The sequence below is a fragment of the Sporothrix brasiliensis genome, assembly GCF_000820605.1.
Source record: "Sporothrix brasiliensis 5110 chromosome Unknown Cont19, whole genome shotgun sequence".
NCBI lineage: Eukaryota > Fungi > Ascomycota > Sordariomycetes > Ophiostomatales > Ophiostomataceae > Sporothrix > Sporothrix brasiliensis.
In genome coordinates, this window is record NW_024467138.1 from 1,687,149 (window position 1) to 1,714,307 (window position 27,159).

The 27,159-nt window shown below is 54.9% G+C and overlaps 5 protein-coding genes across 5 annotated transcripts; 4 read left to right on the forward strand and 1 right to left on the reverse strand.

Moving 5' to 3' along the window:
• Positions 1-294: 294 nt before the first annotated feature.
• Positions 295-6,448, reverse strand: SPBR_00015 (DNA replication ATP-dependent helicase Dna2; the record flags this gene model as incomplete). Its single annotated transcript, XM_040758336.1, has 5 exons — positions 295-3,348; positions 3,429-3,929; positions 3,997-4,092; positions 4,210-6,243; positions 6,308-6,448. The coding sequence occupies 5 exons, from the start codon at positions 6,446-6,448 to the stop codon at positions 295-297; spliced, it is 5,826 nt and encodes a 1,941-aa protein (XP_040618277.1).
• A 475-nt stretch (positions 6,449-6,923) lies between these two features.
• SPBR_00694 (uncharacterized protein) lies at positions 6,924-8,171 on the forward strand (the record flags this gene model as incomplete). Its single annotated transcript, XM_040759013.1, has 1 exon — positions 6,924-8,171. One exon carries the CDS (start codon positions 6,924-6,926, stop codon positions 8,169-8,171), a length of 1,248 nt encoding a protein of 415 aa, XP_040618278.1.
• Positions 8,172-8,766: 595 nt separating this feature from the next.
• On the forward strand, positions 8,767-9,741 carry SPBR_00860 (2OG-Fe(II) oxygenase family oxidoreductase; the record flags this gene model as incomplete). The annotated part of the gene is made up of 1 exon (XM_040759179.1): positions 8,767-9,741. The coding sequence occupies one exon, from the start codon at positions 8,767-8,769 to the stop codon at positions 9,739-9,741; it is 975 nt and encodes a 324-aa protein (XP_040618279.1).
• A 9,786-nt stretch (positions 9,742-19,527) lies between these two features.
• Positions 19,528-20,712, forward strand: SPBR_00730 (uncharacterized protein; the record flags this gene model as incomplete). Its single annotated transcript, XM_040759049.1, has 1 exon — positions 19,528-20,712. The coding sequence occupies one exon, from the start codon at positions 19,528-19,530 to the stop codon at positions 20,710-20,712; it is 1,185 nt and encodes a 394-aa protein (XP_040618280.1).
• Positions 20,713-23,736: 3,024 nt separating this feature from the next.
• Positions 23,737-25,923, forward strand: SPBR_00297 (tyrosinase precursor; the record flags this gene model as incomplete). Its single annotated transcript, XM_040758616.1, has 4 exons — positions 23,737-23,960; positions 24,025-24,184; positions 24,250-24,672; positions 24,760-25,923. The coding sequence occupies 4 exons, from the start codon at positions 23,737-23,739 to the stop codon at positions 25,921-25,923; spliced, it is 1,971 nt and encodes a 656-aa protein (XP_040618281.1).
• Between the last annotated feature and the right edge of the window lie 1,236 nt (positions 25,924-27,159).

The window sequence follows — 27,159 nt, forward strand, 5'->3', positions numbered from 1 at the left end:
AATGCCTTTCGGCGCGATCAGTGGAGTCTCTTTACGACGGCTTTAGGCACTCTACTCATCCGACACTGACGAAGCATGCATCTTTACAGCTGTTGTGTCAATATATGGCTTTGTTTTCCAAAATAAGGCTAATCCAGACTGAAGAAACATACTCAAACCGACAAATGAACGCCATCCAATCCTGTGCAATGCTGAACCGTCCGTTTGTGCCTCTGCCCATGATTTGTTTACTTTGCCAAGAAGAAATAAAAACGAAAAGAAAAAGCCCACAGCACAATAGAGCACCGATCCCAATCATGTTGGATGCTTTCCGCCCATCATGTCATTCAGAATGCCCTGCAGCACGGGCCGTCCTTTCAGCAGGGCCTCTTTATCCCTGCCGACCCGCTTGCCGGGCTGCAGAAGCCCTGGTCGCGCGTTTTCTTTGCCGGCGGACGGAACGATGCCCTGCCGACTTGGTGGTTTTGCGGTCGCCGGACCGACCTTTTTGAACGGTTTCTGTGCTTGTATCCGCGCCACAGGTTGCGGCGGCACAGACCGCGTCGTCTGGTTGTAGTTGTCGTCCTTGCCGGGGAAGCGCGCGCCGCCGCCATAGCCCATCATGCCCTTCTCGGCTCCAAGGGACGCGCCCAGAGAGGCCGATGCCGCCTGGGTCGCCGGCAGCTCTTCAAACAGGTGGTTGTCGAGCGCGTCGGCAGGCAGGTCGTAGATCCAGCGGCGCTCTTCCATCAGACGCACAAAGCGCGCCAGCATCTCCTCGCCGGTCTCGCCATTGTGCAAGTCTCTGTCCATCCGCTCCTTCTTGTCTTTCCTGTCCCTCTCCACACAGCCGGTGCCCTGGAGCGTGCTGCGGCTGCCGACGACCAGCAGCTTGGTCTTGGCCCGCGTAAACGCCACATTGACGCGGCGCCAGTCCTTGAGCAGATCGCCGATGCTGCAGGACTCGTTGCTGCGCACGAGCGAGAGGACAATGACCTCCTTGTCGCGGCCCTGGAACCGGTCGGCCGTGTGCATTTCAATGTCGCTGCCCCTGGCCTTGACGCCGCGCAGCTGGTGCTTCAGCAGGGCCAGCTGCGAGCGGTAGTGCGTCATCACACCAATCTCCGACGCAGGGACCCCGACCGTCAGCAGCGCCTCGACGAGCTGCGTCACCAGGCGCGCCTCGCACGGGTTGACAATGCGATTGCCCTTGGCCTCTTCGCGGCTGCCGTCGATCGAGTCCGTATTGACAAAGGCCACGCGCGTCTCCGGCCGCACGAGATCGCGCAGCCAGCAGGCCGCGCTGCCGCCCATGGCGCAAAAGCTGCTGCCGGGCGTCAGGCGCGCCATGGAGCTGGCGTTGTGATGGTGCTGGTGCAGGCGCGCCATGTCGGGCACATGCAGGGTGCGCGTCCGCAGCGCCTCGGTGCCGCACTTGAGGCGCCCCTGGTAGATCAGCGTGTTGCTCAGCGCCATAATGTCTTCGCTCATGCGGTACTGGTGCTCCAGATTCACCACCGAGTCGGGGTGCGTGTCCGACAGCAGCTTGAACAGCGAAATGTCCAGCCCGCCCACGCGCGCCTCCTCGTTCTGCACCAGCGGCGGCAGCTGGTTGTGGTCGCCCACGAGCACAAACGTGCGCGCCATGCGGATGGGGCCCAGGCAGATGGGCAGCGTAATCTGGCTGGCCTCGTCGACAATGCAGTAGTCGAACATGCGCTCGTTGAAGAGGGCGTGCCCAATACCCAGGCACGACGTCGCCACGATCGGCGTGTCGTGCCACGCCGCGCGGATGTCTTCGAGACTCGCCTTGGGCTCGGCCGCCAGGATGGCAAAGTCGCGCACGTCGGGGTGCACCTTGGACGGGGCGCCGAGGCGCAGGATGGGCGTCTGCGCGTGGCGCAGTTTCAGCAAGATGTTGTCGACGGCCGTGTGCGTGTACGAGGTCAGCAGCACGCTCTTGCCCTGGCTGACGAGGGCGCGTATAATGTGTGCAATCGTCGTCGTCTTGCCCGTGCCCGGCATGCCCAGCACGAGGGCGTAGTCCTGGGCGCTCATGACCTTGGCTATGGCGCGCTTCTGGTCAACGTTGAGCGCATCGGTGCCGTCGCCGTCGTCCAGCACGTACTGTGTAGGGGCCGCTTTGAAGCGCGGCGGAACGAGGTCGACAACGAGCTGGCGAATCTCGCGCAGGCCGACGCGGTGGCCCGCCATGATCTGCACAATGTTGTTGCGCACGGTGGACATGCCTTGGCTGAACTCGTCCTTGTCCACGCGGTAGCGGACGGCATGCGCATTGTTGCTGCCGTTGCGGTCGTTGCCCAGCCGCGAGCGCCCGCCATAGTTCTCCTCGATACCGATTCGCTTCCTTGGCCCGGCGCCCGCCTCCATGATCCCCGCAAAGACTTGGTTCATCTTCTCGTTGAAGCCGGCTTCACGGATGCGGGCGTTGTGTAGGCGGCGGTCGACGGCGACGTCCATGCGCTGCTTGCGAATGGCCATGACAAACCCAATGGCGAGCGCAAAGTGGCCGTCCTCGTCCGATACAACAATGGGGTCACCGACGGCCAGCTGCGAGTCCATAAACGAAAAGCCCGGCGTCGGGTGCTCCTTGACCAATGTGTAGTGGAACCGGTTGACCTTGCTGCTGCCGGCCTCCTCGTACGCGGAGCCCTGCTCAATGATGACGTCGGCAAAGCAGCGCCCGAGCTTCTCGCGCTCGGCGCTGACCATGGTCCACAGCTCGCGGCGGACCTTGAGGCCGACCATTTCCTCTTTGGTGAGCAGGTCTTCCCACTTCAAGAAGAAGTCGCGGTGCTTCGGCGTGAGGTGGCCGACAATCTCGTTGAACTTGTCCCCCATGCCGCTGGTCTCGGCGGTGCCTTCGTCGGCGAGCTTGTGGTAGACGAAGCACGAGGTCTGGGCGAAACAGCGGCCGCAGGCGTTGCGATTGCGCAGCATGTCCGGCAACTGGACGCTGCTCTCGCGGATGTGGCAGGCAAGCTCGTTGCGCTTCATGATCATGTGGCGCAGTTCGTTGCGGACGGCCGGGATACGCATCATCTGCGAGTTTTCTGTATAGTAAAGAATGCCGTACACAATCTCAATGTCATAGCGGTCGGACAGCAACAGGTTGTACAGCACGGTCTGTGCCTGGTGCGCCGCCGTGGCGTTGCGGCCCGTCTTGAGCTCAAAGGGCACCGTGAGGGTCTTGCTGTCACTGCCGGCGTTCATGGTGACTTGGACGGTGGCATCGATGTTGCCCTTGAGGCCGTACATGGGCGACCAGACGTGCTCCTCGACATCTAGCAGCTTGCTCACACACATGTTAACTTTTTCGCCATTACGGCCTGCAGCATTTGCACCGGGCTGTCACGAGTTAGATTGGTCTCGTAATCAAATTCCGCGCCGTATTTCCTCACATTCACACAGGCACAGGCACGACGTACCTTTGGCTTCGGTGCCACAAAGAGCTCGGCCCAGCACTGCAGCTCGCGGGTGCGGGTTAAGAGATACTCGCGGGCCGTGGGCACGTCAAGCTTGACAATGTAGAGATCCTCGAGGTGCTTTTGGATGGCGGAGTCGATGGCAGTGCGCAAAAAGGGGCCCGTCCACTGGTTGCTCATGAGTGCCTCCTGGAAGATCTCGTGCAGCAGCGTGCCGTAGACGAGGGGCGGGCTGGCGTCGCTGGCCGACTTGACGCGGTCCTTGAGGACGGCACGACGCGTGCAGTCAAAGGACTCGGCAACGTTGGTGGCAGAAACAAGCTGGTCCGGGTGCAGGATGAGCATACCGTGGTCGTTGTCGACAACGCACATGCCGGTCGCGTCAAACTCGCCGAGGACATGGACGTAGGCCTTGACGGCGGCCGGTGTGTCAAACCAGTCGCCGCGCAGATGCACGGCGCGCATCGAGCCTGACCGGTCACCGTCTGCCTGCACAACGAGTATCTGAAAGTGTCAGCGCGGGTCGGAAGACGCAAGTAGGGTTTTCAGGTGTTTCAGCAAGGCCAGGTACCTTTTCTTGGCATAGCCTCTCTCGCTCGTCATGGTACGACGAAATGAGCACGTTGGTTACAAGATATCGCTGAATGGCCTTGCGCTTGTGGCTGGACTACAGAGAGAGAGAGAGAGACAGGTCTTAGTACACAGGACGTAAGAAAGAACCAAAGCAGTCATTCCATCATATCCATATACTCTATCGGGCCATTCTATGAGGGTGGCATCATACGCTTTGTGTGTTGGCCCAGGGCGTAACGGCTGTGGACGCTGGGCCGGCGCGGCTGGCTGCTTGGGTGGCAGCAAGTTCAGCGGCCTCGAAATCAAAGTCTTCCCCAAAGTCGTCGCCGCCAAACATGTCCTCCATGTCAGCCACTCCTGGTTGGGCTGAAGGCGCAGCGGCAGGCGCCGGCTTGGTGTAGGCGGCATTGGTGTCGACGGTGTCGTCGGCCCGGGGTATTGAGCTTGTGAGGTCAATGGGTTGTTGCTGTTGGTTCTTCTTGGTCGTAGCGTTCTCTGCAGCGGCCACGGCGGTAAATACGTCGTCATCGAGGCCGTCGCCCAGGTCGCCAAACTCGTCCTCAGCACCGGTATCGGCCATTCTTGCGGCAACTACCTTCGTTTCCGTATCGGATCGCTTGGGGGGCGCCAGACTAGCATCGATCTCGGCCAGCATGTCGTCGTCAAAGAGGTTGTCATCAAGGTCGTCAAAGTCGTCAAAGACATCGTTGCCGTAGTCGGACACGTTGTCTTTGGTCTTGGTTTCTGTCCATTTTGTCATTTCTCTTGCGTCCGTTGTTTCTGTTGGTTCAGTTGTGGCAGGCTTGCCGTTGGACTCTGTATCTGGAATACTGGGATCTTTCTCCCGAGAAGCGTCGTCGTTGACAGTAAGGGAAAGCCGGTGAAGAGACACGGGTGAGGCAGGCCTGACAGGTGGCTCTGCGTCGACCATATCGACCGTATCGACCTGGTCTGCCAGCTCGTCTTCTGCCAGTGCCTCTTCTTGCCGTGATGGAGGCGGTGGTGCTGATACTTGTTGCCGGCTCGGTGGGCGTGATTCTTGTGGTACGGATGGTTGCCGTGGTTGTGGAATCGTCCCGCGTGGGCTTGGCGCAGCACCCAGGTCGTTGCCGTCTGTCTTTCGCCGCTTTGTTGTTGGTGTCGTCAACGTGTTACAGCTCATGGAGCGTCGCAAGCCGGCCGCAGTTCGTGGTGATGGTCCGTTTGCTGCAGGCTGGTTGGCCGGCCGTTCCAGCCCAATTCTTGACGAGTCAGCGCCCGGGGTCTCGCTACGCACAGTCAATCGCCCGACCTCGGTCCGGTGCCGTGCCAGCCCGTTGCGTCTCTGCGGGAAGCGGGCCTCGAGTGCCAGGTTGGCCGTCGTGGCCGAAGCCATCACCTCCTTGAACTTTTGCACATTCTCGGCAACCCTTTTGGAGCGCGAGTTGGTGGGCGACGAGGGCGGGCTGCAGCTGCGCGGACGCTTGGTGCCCTGCTTCTGTTTGGCGGCAGCGACGGCGGCAGCGACAGGAGAGGGATCATGGTTCTGGCCGGTCACCCAGGACAGCTTGGCGTCGGGCGAGATACCGAGAGACTCGCGGATCTTGGGGGTGTCGGGCGTGCCAACGAGCTCCTGCCAAGCAAAGCGGGCCCGGGGTGTGCGGACGTGGATGCTCAAGAACTCGGGCGTGGCAGCAACCGTGGGCGTGATTTTGCTCGGCTGTGTGCTGGGGAGGTCACCGGTGGCTGAGGCCGTGGCCCCGTTGGTCGTACCATCCTTGCCATCTTTTGCAATGGCGTTTTCCTTGTCCAAGTCTGGCGGTGTGGATGTTGCTACCGATGCCGCGTCTCCTGGTCGTATCGAACTGGGCTTTGTCTGGCTTGCTTGTCGCGGCTGGCTCCCCTTCCGGCTGTCTCGCTGGCTATCTCGCCGGCCTGCCTTCTGGCTGGCCTTCTTCGAGGCCGTATCTGGCGCCATCGCGGCAGCTTGGATCTCGTCAACCTCTATCGCCTGCACGGGGTCTCCTTTCGTGTTGGCTGCGTTGATGACGGGCTTGTCGACGTCGACAGACTTCTCTGCAGCCGTCTTCGCTTTCGCCGTCTTCTTTTTCTTCTCACGAAACTGGAACTTCTTCAGCTTGTTCTTGGTCGTCTCGGACACCTCAATGGGCGGCGGAGGTGGTAGTGGCAACGGCGGAGGATATGGAGGAGGATTCGGCCGTGGAGCGTGCGAGACTCGATTCCATGGCCGGTTGCCGTAGTGTTTCTGTCGGTTAGTTTAGTCCCCATGCGTGTGGTCGTCCAGTCGATTCTCAAACCAATCCACTCACATAAGGTCTGTTCATGTATGGCAACAAAGCTCGCTGGACAAAGCAGCGGACTCGCCAGGCAGCATTGGTCGGACGGGAGGCTGGATTGGTGGGCCGTGTGAGGTCGGCATGCGGTAGTGCGTGTTGTGGTGGATGCAGCATGGCCTCTGCTATTCGCCCACGGTGTGATTGTGTGGGCTGCGACTGTGTGGATTGTGTGGCCGTGTGCATTTTGCCGTACAAATACAGAGAACGACAGTGGAACGCGATTCGACGCGTCGGTGTTGCCAGGGAGCTGTGTGTCCGTACCCCACAACGCGTCGATGTCGCGGTGGGTCCTTCCTGACACAGACGTTGACAGCCGTTGTGTGACCGTGGCTGGTGCTTGTGGCGCGCTCGCACGTGATGCGAAATGCTTTCGCCGGAGCTGAGGGAGTGTAGCTGGACGGGAATGATCTCATCACCCCGCTAGCTAATGCCAGCTTTTTAGAGCTCTTTAGTGATCGCCACCTGTTTCTCAGCTTCAACACCTGCGTGCGCATTCGACGCCAACTCCTCTCACACCCACCACCAGCACCTCTTCCAACTCAATTGGCAACGGCTGGCTAGTCTCCAGCTACGGTCACTCCCACCCACAATGGCCAACAACCGCAGCGGAGAGGGCCCCGTCGACCTCAATGCCGACCCCAACGCCCTCGGCAGCATCCACGTCAAATCCGTCAAGGAGGCCGCCGCGCTCTCGCAGTACCTCCCCATCCGCTGGGACGAGCTGCCTAAGCTTCCGTTTTATAGCAGGCTGGTCGGCTACGACGACAGCTGGTACCGGGCCACGATTGCCATGTCCGTGATCGGCATGCGCTCGCGTGCCCAGCGCATGCTCAGCCAGGAGGAGGTGCAGATCCTCGCCAACATGACGGCCGGGCTGACAACGACAATGTCCTACGAGTTCCCCGTGATGCTGGGCACCTCCATATTCCTAGAACGCCGCACGCGGCCGACGTTTGGCTTCCCCTTTTACAAGCCGAAAGAAGGGTTCGACCCCAATGTGTTCCCGACCAAGACGTCGCGCCTCATCGAGGGCCCGATGGCGCGGACGGCCTGGCACGTGTTCCGCTTCAGTATGTATGCTGCGGCGTCGCACTTTATGCTGCGCACGGCCTTCTTTGCGTACGGCACGGTGGCCAACTCGTACGTCTTTGACAGGGACCCGCGGTTGGCGAATTTGCGGACGAGCCTCAAGTCCGCGCTCGCTGCGAAACGAGGTCCGGATTCCATCCTCAAGACCGCAGAGCGCGCCGCAAGCGCTACGGCGGGGGCGCGCCAGGCTCTTGAGACGCGCGGGCGGGATCAGGAAGCGCAGCAGCGCGGCGTGCTGCCAGACCAGCAGCAGCAGCAGTACCAGCAATACCAGCAATACCAGCAATACCAGAGTCCGCCACAGCAGCAGCAACAGCAACAACCGCAGACACAAAGCTACGACGACTATAGCGCCGGTCCCGACGACGACTTTTACGACGACGCTTCGCCCGTGTCACCGGCCGAGCAGCGCCGCAGGAGCAGCTGGAAGCAGCAGCCGACGTCGGGGACGGGCGAAGGCACCGCCTGGGACCGCCTGCGCTCACCGGGACATGCGGGTGAGAAGCCCACGGCCATTTCGCAGTCGCCGCCGGGACAGTACGGTTGGGAGGCGTTGCGCAAGGGCAAATCGCCGCCACAGCCTCCGAGCAAACAAGACAACAGCAACCGGCCGACGACGGGCGACTACACGTTCAACGAAGACGAAGAGGAGAAGTCGTATGCGCGCAATCAGGCGCAGAAGGACTTTGACGCCATGCTAGAGAAGGAGCGTCAGGGTGAGAGCGACAGGCCTAGTCGACGGTGGTAGGGAACGGTAGCAGGCCGTTCGGTGTTGGGTGTCTCACAACTCAGTCAATTTGTCAGTCCAGCCAGAGTGCTGGCGAATCATCGTTGTACGGTAAACGTGCCGTTGTATAGCAGAATTGTATGAGTATCGTCAAATAGTTTCACTGGTGGTGCATCCGACCTGTGTAATATTCAAGTGTCTCAAGGGAACACAACATGTAAAGCCGAGAAATCAGCGAAATATCGGCAGCCTCCGCCAACTGATAAGCGCCAAGCCATCACGGCTATTGGCTGGCTGCAGTAGTGGCCTCTCCGCAAGGGGCCGTCTTACACGGATAAGGGTACTTGTACGTCGTTTTATCTTCAACATCGAGCGTTGTGCACGAACGTGAACGGGACGCCAACCACCCGACGACATCTTGAAATGGTCGCATGGCCTCTACTAGCACGGGCAGGTTCGGCATCACAAGCAGTCTTATCTTCCCAAAACGTTAGGTGTCGTCGGCGGTGGCCACCACGAGCGCCTCCGGGACTAGGTACAAAAGACAACGAAGATCAATCAACTTTATATACAAAGGAAAAGGGGACAACTTTCGCAATCGTTAGCTCGAAACAAAATGCCTTTCCATATCCCTACCATCGATATTGCGCCGTTCCTGGCGGATCCCACGTCCGAGGCCTCCGCCCAGGTCGTCGCCGACGTACGCACCGCCTGCATGGCCACCGGCTTCTTCTCCCTCGTCGGCCATAATGTGCCCCGCGACCTGCAGCAGAGACTTCTCGCCGCTTCGGCCAAGTTGTTTGCCCTCCCGCTGGAGACAAAAAAGACACTGCGGCCGCCAATCGGGTCGGCGCTGCTCAACCGCGGCTACGAACTCATCGGCGCTCAAGTGCTGCAGGAAGGCGCCCTGCCCGACCTGAAAGAGGGTTTCTTTATTGGCCAAGACATTCCGTATGGCGATCCCCGCGCCCACAAGCACCCGCTCCTCATGGGCGCCAATGTCTTTCCCGCCGACGCCGATAATTTTGACGAGGCCACGTTGCGCGAGCCGGCCGAGGCATACTACACGGCCGTCCTGCGGCTGGCGCGCACCGTACTCGCCGTTCTGGCCCGCGGCCTGCCCTACGGCGACGACGTATTCGCCGAGTTCGTGGCCAATGACCCGGTGTGCAACCTGCGCCTGCTGCACTACCCGCCACAGCGCAGCGAGGACGCCCGGCAGCTGGGTGCTGGCGCACACACCGACTTTGGCGCCGTGACGCTGCTCTACCAGGACGGATCAGGCGGCCTCGAGGTACTCGACGCAGCGACGGGTGACTGGGTGGCGGTGGCGCCCAACGCGGATGCGTACGTGGTCAACGTGGGCGACATGCTGAGCCTCTGGACCAAGAACGTCTACAAGAGCAATGTGCACCGGGTGATCAACCGGGGCTCGACAGACCGCTACTCGATTCCCTTTTTCGTCGACGGCAACCTCGACACAAAACTGGCTCCGTTGGACGGCAGTGCGCCGCTAGATGGCGGCGATGTGCTGACAGCAGAGCAGCACCTGCTGAAGCGGCTGGGCAAAAGCTACAGCATAACGGTATAGAAGTAATGCAGCTTGAATCATTTTTGTGTTTTTCGTGAGGGGATAGGGTATCACATACTTCTAATGAAGATCACCTTTGAGGCCCGTCTTGTGAGAGATGTTGAAAATCACAGGGTCTCGAATACCTGCGAGTCAGTAAATGCAATCTAACTTTCCCACTAAACTTCCGATCCAAAGTGTATTGGTTATCGAATATGAAGCCGACACATTTGCGAATAGTTTCTGCAGGGCAGAACAAGTGATGCAACATCGGGATGTCCTGGCCGACAACGGACTACATGGATTATTGCCTTTGCCGCTTGTCGCGAGAGTCGTTTGTAATTACCGGAAACGCAGGAGATGCTCCCAGCGCAGAAAAAAGAGGAGAGGTCGTCTTCCGTTGCGTGGTTTCGACCACGTAATGAGAATCAGACTGCCCTGCGATGCCGGCACGCGTCACCGTACCTGATCGTACAGGGGAGACGAAAATCAAGACAATAAAGTGCCGAAAGAAATGCCAAACAACAACTATCCCAGAAAGGGACAACAGTTTAGGAGAGGTCGGTGATTTAGGGTGATTGGAGAGGAAGAAAAGTCGCAGTTTGGTTGATGTTCAGGGGTATTTTGTCATGTCATATTTTGGGTCGGTCGCTCTTTCTGTACTTTACAATCTTTTCTACCCAGTCGTTGCTGCCGTCTGTCCAAATGCTCTTGCCCTTTCCGCTTTTTCATTTTTGTCTTCGTTGCCCCTGTTTGGACACTCTCGACTGTCTTCCGTTTTAGGAAAGAGCGGGCATGACTCTCTCCAACGACCCCCATTCTCACCTTAACCGTCTCTGCTTCTCTCGCCACCTTTCTGATTTGCCAACCTTTCTCTCGTCGTCCACCCCCACGAGAGGCAAATTATCGTCACTTCACGCCGACGAAGACGCCGTATGCAGGTGCGCGCGCATCCTGAGTGGCTGCATTCTTCCGAAGACCTCACCGGCGTGACCAGACCCAAGCTACCCACGTTTTTCATATGTAAGTCATCACAGTCGACTCTTACGTACTCGCTTCACACCCCGAGCAACTAGGCCAGGGAATCTCTAACACAGCTGTGAGCCTCCCCCAATCCACCCGAAGAGGCTAGACGCACATTCCAACCAGGTCGAAGGGCGGGCGACACATACCGCTTCAGTGAGCGGCTTGGTGGCGTCGGCAACGTACTTTGCTCAGGGCACATCCTTCTCAAGCTTCTGGTGTCGTGGTTTGTGGCAAACATCCGTGGGGGAAACTCAGGAAGTTTCGGGAAAGAAGGATCCAGCCTTGACAATGGCTTTCTTTGGCATTCTAGTTGGGGGGGGGGGGGCTTGACGGCGACATGAGGGCTGGTTGACGCCGTTCAAAACGGAGGTGAAGTCGATCATCGTGGAATGAGCGAGATGTTTACTTCTGCTATCATAAACAGCTTCATCAGCGTCGACCGCTTCCCATGGGCAGCCCTCTTTCATCCCTCGGGATGTCAGCTTGACAATCGACAAGTCCACCACTGGCCACTTTCCGTGTATCGACGTTAGTGTTGACCACCATCCGACCTACACCCCAAGCTGTTTCGTCTGGATCCGGCAACCGCACCAGCCAGCGGCATCTCTCTCCGCCCGCTTTGCTAATCCCACACCCTTCTATCACGCTGGTCCTTCGGGTCAGGCTGTGCGTTGAGCCAAACCTCGGGCCAGCGTCCAGTGTCTAAAGTGGCCAAAATCTCCGAACGACACAATGTCTGCCGACACAGTGTCTCTGTCGCGTGACCACCATCGACTTCCGATCTCAGTGTCATCCCAGCCACGATCGCCACCATAGGTCGGATACATGCTCGCTCATAATCTGTGTTATGCTTTTACTTACACGGCACACCTACCGATCGACAGATGCAGGACCAGAGGCAGGTGATGCGACTGTACATGTACGCCGCCCGCGAAGATCATGTCGATGTTGTGCATGGCGGGGGCTCAATCGCTGATATGGTCGAGCGCCATCCATGCTCTGCAGCCCTCTCTGTCTCTCGACTTTGACGCGAGGAGCCAGCACTCGCATGCTTCTCGGAGACTCGCCATGTCCTCCAGCTATCCCTCCTGGCGCCGTCTCTTTGCCACTTTGCCACTCAAGCCAACTCGACCAATACCATCGAGTCTAAGGCAGGTACTCCATGACATGGACACATTGCAACCTGTTTGACACGACCACGCTGCGACGAATGTACATTCAATACAAAGTATATCAATATTTCGTGCCCAAGCCGCGTCTCGGGCCCATCCGTTCTTGTGTGGCAGCCACGAGATTTGTGATATGCCCAAGAAGGAACAACGACATATACCGGCGTGTTCACGGCTGGCCGGTTCGTTCTCGTTCTACAGCATTTTTGGGGAAATTCTTGGTTCCCATGCATTGCAGAGTTCGCCTTCATTTCCCTAAAGGCGTGGAGACGGACGTCTGGTGATGTCTTGCTGCAACCAACACGTGTTGTGTGCAGTCTGGCTAGTTGTGGGAGTGCATCGGATGAAGTTTTGGTAGAACCGGGCGTTGTCCTCGTCGTTATGAGAGAACTGACTTTTGCGTATGCAGTCTCACTCAACGTCCGAACCACAAGGCTCAACTTGAAGCTCCTCATGATCCTCTCGCTCCTCTCGCTCCTCTCGCTCCTCTTACTTCCCTCGCACCTCACATCCACCCAAGCAACCATCATCAGTACGCCAGCGCATTGCGATACATCCACGCCCCTAGGCAATATTCGGGCAGACCTCCTCGGGGCCCGACGACCCTCCTGTCGACGACAGAAGCCAAGCCCATAGCGAACCCCTCGTCAGCAGTTCGTACCTTGTACGTCGTAAGTCGTAGCGTCAGGAGGGCAGGTCCAGATTGCGGGGTGCAGGACAAGCGTGCACTTGCGTGCATGAGGGGGATGCCAACCCAAGTGGTGTCCACAAGAGGGAATGGAAGGGACGAAGTAGGCAAAATATGAGGGATGGGAGGTAGCGAAGAGGCGGCTGCGCGATTACGGATACATGGTGCCTTTCGAAGTGCACCACGCTGGACGCAACTGGGACAGGTATAAGGAACAGGTGGCCATGGCACCACTCTCGCCGGTATAATCGGGAGAAGCTGTTAACAGTTTATTGTCTTTGTGTGCGGTTTCTCCGAGACCAGGCCAGCCGGGAAGCATACAGAGACAGGGTGTTTTCTTGGGTCGGTCGATATCCGATCGTGTCACCGGATGTGGGTATATTGAGTATGGTCCTTGTCAGGAGGCCTGGATGAGAACACTTTTTAGGATGGACCTGGACTGCGCAAACCCGTTACTATTTCCATCTGGCGAAGTCTGGAATCCGTGACCTTTTTTTTTCAAAGCGTTCTCGTGTCCCCATTTGAAGCGGACCTGCGGCGCAGTAGTAATAAAAGGACGTTATAAGCATCACGAGATTCGCAAACTTTGAACCCATTGATTGCTCTTAGTTAGTCTGACGCATCCTCCTTCCTCGCCCATCTTCCATAATCCATCAAATCCATCAGCTCTCTTGAACGGCGTCTTTCGAGCGGAAGTAACAAATCTACTACATACGTGGGTGGTTAATGTAAAAAATGCAATGGTGGAGGGGCGGGAAATGGAAAGGGAAAAAGGACATCAGTCAACCTTCTTCATTTCCCGGACGTGGGGAAACGAAAATCTGGGGCAGCACCCGGTAAAGAAAGAGGGGTTGTGCGAGACGCTTGTCGTGACATATGATAACGCGTCTAATGCACAACGTTGTTGCGTCCTGCCTTGGTCAGACACGCTTCCGACAATACCAAGAGACTAATGTCGAGAGCGTCTCCTTCACGTTTGATAGATTGCAGCCGCAGTCAATACCTATTTTGAGAGCGAGTCCTTCAAAGCTTGCAGGATGCAGGATCACAAGAAAGGAGGGCCGAATTCATGATGACGGATGGAAACGGAAGTCGACAGCGTCGATCTCGGGCATCATGGTGGCTTGGAGAAAGGTTTGTCGAATTCAGCTGCAGCTGGCCAGCTTTAGCCGGAGGAAGCATAACGAGGATATACAGGAAAGTCAGAAAAGTCGGGGGTAGTATCACCACGAACGAAGTAAAAACAGCCGCCAGGAAATGTCAAAGGAAGTCAGACAACAAAACTCGGCCTAATACGAAGTCGATCGGAGACGTGCAGGAGCGAGCCTAATATTACAACATTCCCCATACATCGATGCATCGACATATGTACATCGTTGACTGGTCCAGGCGTGAATGGAGTCCTGGTCTGCTTGTCTTCTTTGTCCTCTCCATGACTCTTGGTCGTTGGCGGCCAGAGTCGTGTTCGATGGCCGTTGTAACCCAATATCGGATAGCCGCGACTTGCGTCGTAACAGTTGGGCACACACGAAGAGTGTCGACAAAAAAAGAGTCAAAATCAAACAGTCAGACAATGGATGGATACTGCAAGGAATCACGCGTGAAACATAAAGTGGATGGGGATACATGTGGAGTGAGATGTGTGCAAAGCAAAAAAAGCTGGAGCAGAACAACGCTGTCACTCTCCACCATTTACATCTTGCTGTGGTTTTTTCTGTTCACTATTTCCAATCTCGGCCCGTTCGCGTAACTGTAGCCGACATCTGCCTACCATATGACAAGAAGGGGAAGTCTATCTAAAAAAAAAAGTGCAAACGTCAAAAGGGGAAATCATATCGTTGAGAGTCAAATTCGTCGAAAGAGGGGTTTCGGGTGCAGATGGGCTCGCTTCGAGGCCAGTGGAGGCTCAGGCACACGAGACAGTGGTCATCTTCCCCATCCTATCGGATCCCTGTCACATTTGGAACAAAAAAAAAACACGAAAAGCTCCCGGCTGGGAGGCAAACAGTGCCAAAATAGTGTGGGGGTTAGGCCCATTGGAGAGCTTGGAGATGACAGGGATGAGACAGGGAGACAGGGAACAATAATCAAAGGCAGCCTGTGTTTCCGCCTCTTGTGGTTCGAGCTTTGAATACTTGGTATCTTCTGTTGCATTGACCGAAGGAGAGGACGAAGACATTCGCAATGTTGTAGAACATCGCTTTTTCCTTTCCCTATTTTACCCGTTCGTTGTATTTTTTTTTTTTTTTTTTTTTTTTTTGTTCGTCTCGAAATGCCCCGTGCAAGCATGTCTACTGGCTGTACAGATACTGTCACGCGCTCGACAATCCACATAAATTCTGCTTCTCCATAAAAGCAAACGTACACTATCTGTCGTGGACCCTAAGTTACTGAACCTATGAGCGAGCTGATATTTAAAAGGAAATCTTGCAAAGTAATGCCCTGGCGGTCTGCCACATTACCTCCGCCAATCCCAACTTTCCCCGATGCCCCTGTCAGTTTAGAAAGCAGAGAAGCTGACCCCCGCATAGCTCAAAAGAAAAGTCTGGTGTCTGTGCTCACTACACCCTTTCTGGACAAGATGAGAGGCACGTCAGGCATTGTAACGGTGATACAACGTCTGGTCTGAAGTTTCGTTTTCTGATTTAAGCCCACTGCAATTTTACAGGAAAGCTGGGCACGGCCATCGCACCCAGAAAAGAACCAGAGAAAATATTTAGGGAAACCTCCCAAGCAAGAAAGGGGGACGGTGTGTGGCAAATCCAGGACCATGACCTTGGGACTGGGATGCCTGAAAATAAGAAACGATTTTTTTTTAAAAAAAAAAATAAGACATAAAAAAAAGGGCTTAGATCAAAGTACCGACGCAGACTGGGGCTTTGCCTCCTTGTTTGTGACATGTTTTCTTGCATTTTCTTTTTTCCACCACTGACACGATTGTTCCAGAGTAAGTTGTACGACTGTTGTCTTCTTCTGTTTTCGTTGTCCTTCACGGCAAACTCCGACTCGTCTTAAAAAAAGTTACTGCAGTGGGTAGTTTTGCTACTTTAGCCTTTTGCCCTACTGCACTCTATACATTCCACCCTCGCAAGCTTCGAAGACAGCGAACAAAGGTTCGTCATGGCTGGATTTTTTTTTTCTTTGTATTATATATATATATATATATATATATATGTGTGTGTGTGTGTGTGTGTGTAAACAGAGCAGTCCATCTGTCTCCGGAGATACACCGGGTTAGAGTAGCAAGCACAAACAAGTACCCATCTGATGGTCTCTCATTTTCCGTTTGCGGAGCCCTCTTGGGTCTGTTTCCGAGGGGCGTTTACTTCATGGGGCTTAATGGGACATTTTGGCGATCGGACTCGCTGTTGAGAGGCACAAGAAAACAAAGGTAAGAAAAGGGGTGAAAGTGGACGGAAAAGGTACAGGGCGAGTTCCGCGAGTCCATGATATTCATAACTGTTTCCAAACACAATTTGACTCCACAGTCGGAAAGCGTATGTGGGCAAGTAAATAACCAAAAGTGGTCACCGGGCCTCTCATTACCAGAGTAAGCGGAACGCCTCGCCATTGTGCGGAGCACATTAGGACGTATCCGACAAAAGAAAGCGGCCCAGGCCACTTAACGATGTGTCTGAATCTTCTCCGGTCTGCTCTTCAAACGTTCTCATGAAGAAGCTTAGTCCGATACGTAGCGGTGGTGTACGTTAAGACGAAGGAAATAGTAATAAATAAAGTAGAAAATAAAAACAAGGCCATGTTAATATCAAACTCGATGTGGCTTTGACCGGTTCAATAATACATCGTACAACGTATCTTACTCGCTCACTGCTTCTATGATTATCTTTTCTTTTTCCAGACAAGTATTTGCACGAGTGCCCGAATGCAGACCTCATATTTGTGTTTTTTTCTGCTTCTTTAAGTATGCTTTCTTTTTCCTACTCCGATGTATCACTGTGTCTCCTGTAAGAAGCGGTGTACAGGGGGCCGTGACAGACTAACAAAATGACGCCCGGTCCATGCTTTTATGTCAAAAATGCTTCTTCCTGATCGGACAAGGTTGGGCCTTGCGGAACGAAAGTGCCACGTTGTGCTTACACGCCCCATACTGAAGCGAATTTCAAGTATATATACATGACAAGGCTTGTAGAATGAAACTGAAGCTTGCATTGTTGACGACTTGATACGACAAACCAGAAGCGTCGATAAGAATAGCACGATTATGGGATGGGAGAAAAGGGAAGGCAATTCTTCTAGTGATACAACAGAGTACAACATACAAGTACTCTAGAAGCCACCAGCGTCCTGTCTATCTTGACCCTGGTTCAAATGCCGGCATCCAGTCCCTGTCCCCAACGTTGTTCATGGGTCTGCGAGTAATGAGAATGGCAGCCTTCGGATGATCATCTTGTTTCTGCCTTCTTCTCCTTATCCGTCAACTGTGGCCGCGTCTGCCGCATACGTCGTACACATTTGCGCATAACCCTGGTCGCGTTTTCCTCAACCGACCACCGGGTTGTGTGCAAGAGAAAAGAACAAAGACAACGGACGGCAACATTTATGCTCCTAGAAGAGAACTGCGAACTGCACATTGCGTAGAAAAACAGACCCAACTGTGCCCGTTTGTTTCACGACATAAGTGGTTCTTTCCCATTTTGATAAACGTAGCACTTTCCTTTCTACTTTTTCGGAGCCCTCTTCTTTCTGTTGGCGGCCTCGTTCCTGCCAATTTCGTCACATGGCCATGCCCTGATGGGCTTGGCACACGCGTCTCGGCGGCGTCGGGCAGGCAAACACACGATCCTGCAGGCCTTTCCTTCTTTTTCCTTTCCTATTTTTGTTTCTTTTCTTCTTCTTTTTTCCCCCTTCATTTCTTTCGCGTTTTTTTGTGATCGTTCCCCAAGCCGTAAAGTATTTCGTACTTGCCTTGCTCTGATCCGTTCCCTTCCAGGGCTGGTCTTTCCCATTCTCATGGCTTATTGTGTCCAAGGAAAGAGCCAGAAACAACAGGTCCAACAAGGAGGAAAGAGCGAACAGAACAAGTCGAATTTATTTCCCCTCCTGGGCTAGCGTTGGTAACATGAACATGACCAATGTTGGTTCCTTCCCAATTCTGCCAAAACAAAAACGCAACACTTATTTCGTGCGTCATCTGCAACTGCCACTATCATCTTTCGTGACCCTTCGCTCCTGCATCTTGTTGTTCATTGCTCCTGAAGTTTTCTTCCGATGGTCAATTCCGAAAACAAACCCGTATTTTCCTCCCTTTCCTCCCCTTCCTCCATTTCCCCTCCTCCGTCGATCCGATGTTCCTTTTACTTTTCCGCCTCCTTTTCTGACCATTTTCGCTTCAATTCAATTCCACAGCATCTGGGTTCTCGCACGCCCCGTCGCCTCGCATTGCCCCGGTATTGTCGTCTTCGCATCATATGGCCACGCTAACCCCCACACAGAACCACATTAATTCTGTCCTGGGCCTCGCCCCTGTCGCCTCCAATATCCACTCTCCAGAGGACCTCTTGGACGGTTCCGCTTCAATGAGACAGACGCAACAGGAGGCTGTCCTGTCCTGCTCTCAGCCAGCTAGACCAATACGAGCTCTGGACTGCACTCCGCCGCCAGCTACTTCTTCTGCTCATCGCCTTGCCCGGTGCCGAATGAACACTTCCTCGAAACAACACACCCACTCATTCCACCTAGTCCAACCTCCTTCGCAAAGCCCCAAAATTTTGTCCTCCTGACACACTCTTACACCGGCTTTGCATTCTTGTGTGTTTGTTTTCAGCGCCTTCACGCACACTCACTCGATAATCTGGCCTGTCATGTCGTCATACGTGCAAAACAACCCGAGGACAACCCGGAAGAAAACAGGACGAAAACGAAGGCGAAAGACCAACGAGCAGACGACAAGGTGACCAGTAACAAGAGCCACAGCATCGCCCTCGTCACCGCTTGTCCTCTCTTCCAAGCATCGCGTCCCACAGCTGTCCCTCGTTGTCCGCTATTGCTGCCTCTCCTTTCAACTCCCCTCTGCCACCCCCATCTACACCCCATTTGACCAACGGTACCCCTGGCTTCATCTTGATCACCGCCCTCCTTCTTATCCAACGTTGCTTCACCAGCTTGTCTGTTTTAGGCCAAGCTCTGACCCTTAATCGGAGACACTGACGAGTCAAAAACCTCGACATGAATATAATCACCGAAAAGACACAGGGCAGGAAGAAAATATTGCAAGACTGTCCGCGTGGTTTGCCGATTCATCATCCATCCTGTCCCAAACCCGGGCGGCGGATCCACAGGGCTGGGAGAGAGGTGCGCCAGTGCCACGACCAGTTCTTCGAGGCCTGGCCATGATTTGGGATCCCTTTTTGCAAATCTTGATTTGTTTTTATGTCGGACTCTAATATGTTTTTTTTCTTCTCTTTTTTCATGGTCCTACTGCGCTACTGCGCTACTGCGCCTTTCGTTTGGATTTCTCCATCGTCTTTTTCTGCCCACTTTTCTTCTTTCCACTTCCTCTCTCCTTACAAGCACCAGTTATCGACAAGCGTCAGTTGCTAGTTTCGTACTCTTGTTCCATACACACCCCCCCCCCCCCCTTCGGCTGGGCCACACGTCTCTTCTTCCCTCGTTGCTATTTTATTTATATTTATGTCTTTCTTTGTCTACTCAATTTAAACTGCGCTACCTTCTACTTCCTCTCTCGTCACTTGCACGAGTAGTCCAAGTATTTATCTTGAACACATCCCCCATCACTCTCTCTTTGAAACACTCGTCGTCCACTTTCACTTTTCTATCTCCCCCGAGTGCATTCGAGATACACATCAATTTTCCAAGAACAAAGCTCTCCGTTCTCCTTTTTCCTCCTCCTCTCATCCCCCTCATCTCGTTACCATCTCTCTTCCATATTCACACGCAAGCATCATGTCACCTCACAACGATGCTCCCTCGCCAGCTGGCAGTTACACAGCTGGCTTTACTCGCTTCGGTCCACGGATCCCGGCTGCGGTAGCATCATCTGGCCTGCGGCTAAGTGGCTTCGTGGACTCAACTGCTACCAACTCGTCGCCACTCAGCAGCTCCTTTGACAGCCGATCGTCTCTCGATGACGGCGACGTTGTTGTTGACAACTTTCACAACAGCAAGCGCCGCTTGTTGCCGGGCGTCTACGTCCCCACTATGTGCTTCTTCGACCCAGTCACCGAGAATGTTGACACGGACACCATCGCACAGCACGCTGTGCGTCTTGCACGGACTGGTGTCATGGGCCTGGCCACCCAGGGTTCCAATGGCGAGGCCGTGCACTTAACCCACGCGGAGCGCCGCCTCGTCACGAAGACTACCCGTGTGGCGCTTGACTCGGCTGGATTTGCACACATGCCCATCATTGTGGGTTGCGGTACGCAGAGCACGCGAGAGACCATTGAGCTGTGCCGGGATGCCTGGGCCTCAGGCGGCGACTTCGCCCTGGTGCTGCCACCATCCTACTACGCCCCGCTCTTTGCACCATCGTCACAGACCATTCTGGACTACTTCTGCGCCGTTGCGGACGCGTCGCCGATCCCCTTGCTGATTTACAACTTCCCCGGTGCCGTCAATGGCATGGATCTGTCTTCCGACATTATTGTGAAACTCGCCGCGCACCCCAACATCGTGGGCGTCAAGCTGACGTGCGGCAACACGGGCAAGCTGAACCGAGTGGCCGCGGCGACGCGGAAGATGTTCCCTAAGAAGGAGGGTTCCGGGAGCGATGACGCTCCCGAGTTCCTTGTTCTTGGCGGCTCGGCCGACTTCACCGTCCAGACACTGGTTGCTGGTGGCCACGGCATCCTGGCCGGCCTGGCAAACATTGCGCCCAAGGCCTGCGTCAAGACCATCGAACTGTTCAACAAGGGCCGTCTGGCCGAGGCTCAGGCCATGCAAGAGACTCTGTCGCAGGGCGACTGGACGGCAATCCAGGGCGGTGTTGTCGGTGTCAAGGCCGGTCTCGAGGCATGGAGCGGGTACGGCGGCTATGCGCGTAGCCCACTGCCGAAGCCCACAGCAGACCAGTCCAAGCAGTGGAAAGAGGGCTTCCGGGACCTGGTGCTGCTAGAGAAGTCTCTGTAGAGCGGACGCTATGGGGCGACAAAAAAGCTTGAAAAGGTGAATGATATGATGATTGAAGATATGCAAAGGAGCTTTCACTGCTGCGACCGAAAATTGATGGGATTGAAACGACAACACGATAGACGCGACTTATACAGTTTGGTTTTGGTACACGAAGGAGTTATCAGGATACAAGAGCCGTCCTGGCTCTTATGACGTTTTGTTCTGGCATCATACCATGATACTTACTTTTTACATTCCTAATATTATTTTGTACAATTTTGGATACGACCTGCTTGCCATCCTCTTTGAAACAAGAACTTTTATTGTCCCCCTTAAACCGATTGCTGCCCTGAAAGTTGCTCGATTATCATTGCCATAATAGCCGTCCATTTAAAAGGCCATTATCTTTCCTTTGAGAGTCTCCCCTTTCAGTGCATTCTGCACCTCCCTCGACTTGCTTCTGTGCCACGTCCCACAACAGTCGCACAACCGTCGAGTACGAATCGGATCTCTATGCTGGACTCTTCATCGGGTGTGTCCTCTTTTTGTCTCTTTTCCTCAATCTTGTTTTCTCGTTCGATTACAACCTTAATATGGTCCCGACCGAACATGGTCACCGAGACAAGGCGGGAACAGAGCAGCTCGGAAAGATCCAAAGCAAGACAAGGCGGGCACTCCGTTCAATACATTTGCCAGGCCACTGAATGGATTTCAAAGGGCCTCTGGGCTTGCCTTCTCACCCTCTTGCACTTTTCTTGGAACCCACTCACTCGCATACGTTCATGAACTGACTTCAGATGAAAGAGAACGAGAAAGCCACAGGTGAGTGCCACGTCTCCTCGGTTCGCCTCTTTTGTACCGTTTTGTCCCTTGAAGGTTGCCAACTGTCATCCAATTTGTTGTCGGTGTCCACCGCGTCTGTGGCGTCCTGCAAACGACGTTTTGTGTTGCTGCTTCCAATCTCTCTGACGATGGCCCTCGAATGGCCTGGAAAAAACTGCCGCCAATGTTCAGCCTCACGGAGAAGGACAATCAGTGGTGTACAAAAGAACAGGGAGAGACAATTGCTCTCGAAATCCGGCTCTTGTTTCTATTTTGGTCGTTCTAGGAGCAAACTAGAGAGACAAAAGACCAGGCACAAGACCAAGAAAATGACAAGGACATGGGCGATAATGAGAGACGAAACAACGCACACGGCTTCCAGGATGACGCCTGCTTTCCTTGCGTGTTCCAGACCAGGGGCAGACAACAACAATGCGGCGCGTATCTCTGTCTTCTGCTGTCGCCCGTTCCGTATCCAAATACGGCGGTCGTACAACGCCAGTTTCACAACATAAAGGTTGGAGAACAACAGAGGCAAGACACAGAAGAAGCTGAAGCATCGAGCACAATTCTTGTGTCGAGCCCAATAGGGGAATGGTTCGTATTCCAATGCATTTCCCACCCTCCGTTTCCAAGTCCCATTTTGCTTTTCACACAGTCAGCTTGTGTCTTCCAGAGTGCTTCTTTTCATCTTTCCACCATACCTTTGCATGGATATTAGGGAGCAAAACGAAAACTAAATATGACAGCTAATTGTAACTGGTTAGGATAGAAGACATACTTCTAAATAGGCACGCTCGAGGATGAGAGCATTGGCAACTTGGCTTCTCTCGCATTCCTTGCACAATGCCTTGTACCTTTATTCTATGATTAATTTGTCCTACACCGGGGAGCATATATACAGAGGTAGTGCATTGCAATGTGGCGTTTTTATGCGCTGTCCCATATCAAGGCGATGTAAGTTGAGGTCACAGAGATACGCCTTCGAGACAGACTCAGGTATGAGACAGACCAGGACAGGTCAGAGACAAAACCACAGAGAGGAGACGGAGACAAAAAATCCACGAGCGACGATTTTGACTAGAGAAAGGTTGTCGGAAAATAACGCCCTGGATCCGTCCATGAGTATGAGGTTCGAGATTGTTCGAGAGCTTAGAGAGCTTCTAGAACATCCTGCTGAGATCGGCAGCTGCTTGTTGACTTTGTCAATGTCGAGTTACGTCTTTTCATCCAGCCAATTCCTACAATTTTGGAGCTCTTTCTCGCTCAGTCCACTGTCGACCGCCTCCGCCACCATACATATCGGCAGATACGCATTTTGTTATGCTCTAGCTTTGTATTCCACACCATTTCTGGCTGCAACCCCATACAATCTACTACCACCGAAACCACCAGTATGCAGCTGCAGAGTCCATCTGCACATGCTGCGAGTGTTTTGTGCGTAAAGCGTAATGCGGATGGACGCAGGACGCAGGACGCAGGAGCACAGCAAGTATGCAGGACACTTCAAAGAGCACACAGGAACACATGGAACGGGCCGTCTCCAAGCACAGGGACGCCGTGTTTCTGGTCTCAGTGGCTTTCAGTTGAGCAAGATGGCAGAGTGTTGCCTGGCCTGCGTATTCCTGGGCTGGGTGTAACGAGCCGAAGAGGAGCCTCACTTTTGGAGTTTGGAGAGCCTGTCGTTTGTCTTTGGTGTTTTTTTTTCGGTGTGTTGCCGTGTGGTCGGTCGTATTGACTCTGTACAATCCCCTGGAAGCCACAGGGTAGTCAATATTGAATAAAGTTTGTATTCCCACTTGTGGTGACGCAAGACGGGGATTACAACATGAAGCATGAAAAGAGCAATTAGACCACCGCTGAAGCTGAACAAAGCGGGCTGGAGACATGTAAAGGAAAGACAAACGATGGCCGGAAGTGCTTGTATGCGAAGACGGGCAATATGCATATATAAAACACATAAAGCATCTAAAACCTATAAATCATATAAATATACAAGTACGCCGTCGACAGTCGTGTCCCTCGAGTTTGTCTTTGGGCCAGATGAGCAGATGGAGGGAGAGCTTTGAACGACAAACCGGTCCGCACCTAGTCACTCGTTTTTTGTCCCCGTCTTCAATCACCGTCTCTCTCCTCTTTCCTCTCTCTCCACGGAACTCTCGTTCATGTCCAACTAACGTGTAACGTGTCGTCCCTTTGCTTGTTGGCCCAACCACCACCATGCGTCTTCCGTCCATCTCCATCTCGTCATTCGGGCGGCCGCTCTTGGCAGTGGCCCTTTCATCCTGGCTGTTGTCTGAGCTTCTGCCAGCGGCAACGGCGCAGTCCTCAGCCACGCCTCCGGGCATCGTCGTCGGCGTCTCAAACGGCATCAACAACAGCACAGGCCAGAGACCCTCACGCATCAACATCAACGACCTCTACAATGAAGCAGGTCCACATTGGTTAGTTGGGAGGGAAACGCTGGCATCGGTGTCGTCGAATGTTGACCGCTGACCGACTCGATAGGGATCTCTACGTCCAGGCGTTGGACATGTTCCAGCGGGACGACATGACCGAGATCGAGTCGTACTACCAGATAGCAGGCATCCACGGACTCCCATTCCTGCCATGGAACGGCGTCAACCAGACCACCGGTGGTGCCAACTCGGGATATTGTCCCCATGGCGTATGTTGTATCTCTCCCCATTCGTCCTCGTCGTTCATTGCAGCCAGGGCCACTGACGTGCACAGCAAACAACCTTCATTAGCTGGCACCGCCCCTACCTCGCCCTTTTTGAACAGATCCTCGCCCGCCATGTCCTCAAGGCCGCCAAGCAGTACCCAGTCGAGACCGTCGACGCCTACACGGCCGCCGCCCAGACGTTCCGCATCCCCTACTGGGACTGGGCCCAGGACGCCAGCCTGCCGCCCGCCGTGGTGGGCCCGACCGTCAACTTTAACGGCCCCGCGGGTCCAGCCACCATGCGCAACCCCCTCGTCAGTTTCCAGTTCCCTAATTTCCCGTTCCACGGCGGCGGCTTCGGCGGGTCGCTGGCGCAGTTTAACGAGACGAAGCGGTGCACGACGGTGTCGGGCGCGGCGGCGGGTGTGAGCGACGAGGACCAGGCGAATAGTGTGATGGGGATTGACGGCGGACAGTTGCAAGATAAAGTGGTGAGTAGTTCAGCGAGTGGGATCCGGAGCGAAGCGAGGACTAAGAAGCAGGGGACAGAAGCGAGAAACACAGCTGACGTTCTCTAGTATGCCGTCTTTACACACAGCACGACATTCGAGGCAATGGCGACCATGTCCAACGCAGGCGCCAGCTTCGAGGAGCCGCACAACGTGGTGCACAACGACATTGCCTGCTTCTCCGTGGCCGGCCACTCGGGCCACATGGGCGACCTCAACTGGTCGGGCTTCGACCCCATCTTCATGCTGCACCATGCCAACGTAGACCGCCTCTACGCCATGTGGCAGGCCATTAACTTCAACGACCCCGTCTTCACCACCAGCCAGCACGGCAACGCCCTGTACGGCACGCCCAGCGGGCCCGTGACAGCCAACAGCCCACTGAAGCCGTTCATGGGTCCGTCTGTTGCGGGCGACAGCAGCAGTCCGTTGGTTTTCTATACCAGCAGATCCGTCGAGGCCATGGCCGTTTTTGGGTACACCTATCCAGAAATCGACGATTGGTCGCTGGCGCCTGCCGACCTGGCCAACTCGGTGCGCAGTTCCGTCAACAACTTGTACGGGCCGGGGGCGAGCGGTGTTGCGGCGAGTAGGAAATCGAAGAGAGAGGCAGCGAGCGCTAGTCGTCTCGGGTGGTGGAAACTGCCGCATATCCGCCGGGTGCGTGCCGCCACGAACGACAACAAGGGCAGCACCATCGATCCCACCGCCGCCGTCACTACCGCTGCAGCCGCTGCTTTGCACCCGGCCACCGTCATCCCCAATGCCCGCGCCCTCAGCACGAACGACTACAGCATCGAAGTCAGCGTCGACCGCGCCCAGCTGCCGTTGCCCTGCACCATCGAGCTGCACCTCAATGGCCAAGGTGGCGGCAAAACCAAAGCCGGCCACCACCGCGACACCACCCGCATCGGCAGCACCAGCATCCTGTCCATGCCCCAAACCGGCACCAGCTACTCGGTGACGCCGGTACGTCGCACGCTTGTCCACGAGGCCACGCGGCGGACGCCGCCTGCAGTCTTCAACAACAACGACGATGTCCTCGCCAGACTCCGCGGCATCAGTGTCGTCATTAAGACGCCCGAAGGCCGCGCCGTGCTCGTGTCCTCGGTCCCAAGTCTGAACATAATCGTGCAGCAGCGCAGCTACACACCCATGTCGGCCGACAATCTGTTCCCAAAGTACGGGCCCGTGACATCCTACTCGGTGAAGCCGCTAGATCTGGAGGTGTAGGCGGGTAGGGTGGCGCCGCGGTCTTCATGAGAAATCCATTTGGTTTTGTTCGTAAATTGTGCCTCGTTACCTATGGATTGATCATCGTTCTGCTTTGTTGTATGGTAGTTCCTTTTCTTATATCCAATGTGTGTTCGTCATTTTCTTTTGTCGATATCGTCATAGGTTGCCGATGATATGCACTAAACTTGTCAAGTAAAACAAAGGGCGGTATGAACTGTTGTATAAATTGCAAGGCTCGTTGTTCTTAAGTACCACTTGGCTGAGGTTGGTCGCCGATTACCATCGTATCCAGCTTGGATAGATGGTAATATGGATTCAAGTCAGGTTTTGCTGCATCTTCATTGACCCGAGAAATGACACACTGGCAACTAAACTGGTCGTAATGGCGATGCCTTCACTGGTTGACGACTCGTGTCTGAACCAAAAATATAATAGAGCAAGTGCACGCCGACATCGAGAGAGATCTTGGGGGCTGCTCGACGTTTTGTATTAAGCCTGAACAGGTCCGGCTTAGACAAAAGAGGGGCAGCCAGGCAGAAGAAAAGAGACAATACCGACGTCGAAGAAAAACTGTCTGAAAAGGGGGCACGAGACCTTCTCTAGCCAGCCACGATGCCGACGAAGTGCACGGGCACGGCATAGCTGACGAGACGAAGCGAGGGGTGGGCTGGGACAGACACGATCTCGCATGTCTTGTCTGCCACGATGTTGGACGCAGGCCGTTGGCGGGTACCTACGGTCAGCCAAACCGAAGCATCGTGACCTTCTCCTCTTTCCCCTCACGCACGGCATGTCTCTCGCTCGCCTCCTCTCTTCCTCCCACGTGGAGCCGTACACGCGGGGGTCCCCAGGAACAGAATTAGCGTCCACTTGGGAGCGTGCGGCGAAAAATGAAACTAGACAAGCCAAAAAAAAAAGAGAAACGAAAGAAAAACAAGTAAACACACAAGACGCAAGCACGAGACCAGATACACGAACCGGTGTCAATCGGCCGCATCCAGTATTGGCCATTGCTCGGCCATCTGCACAACGTCAACTCACGTGCGTGGTCGTGCATGCCATTCCTGGTCGATGTGCAGTGCCATTGGGCTCAGCAGTGCTCTGCGTCTTGTCGCCCACCCTCTCGGCCTCGGAGCTCCGTCCTTCTCACCGTCTCAACCGATGCGGCTCGTATCTTATCTCGGGCATGGGAAGACGTTCGTCTTTCTTCTTTGTCATGCCCTTGAGAAACGC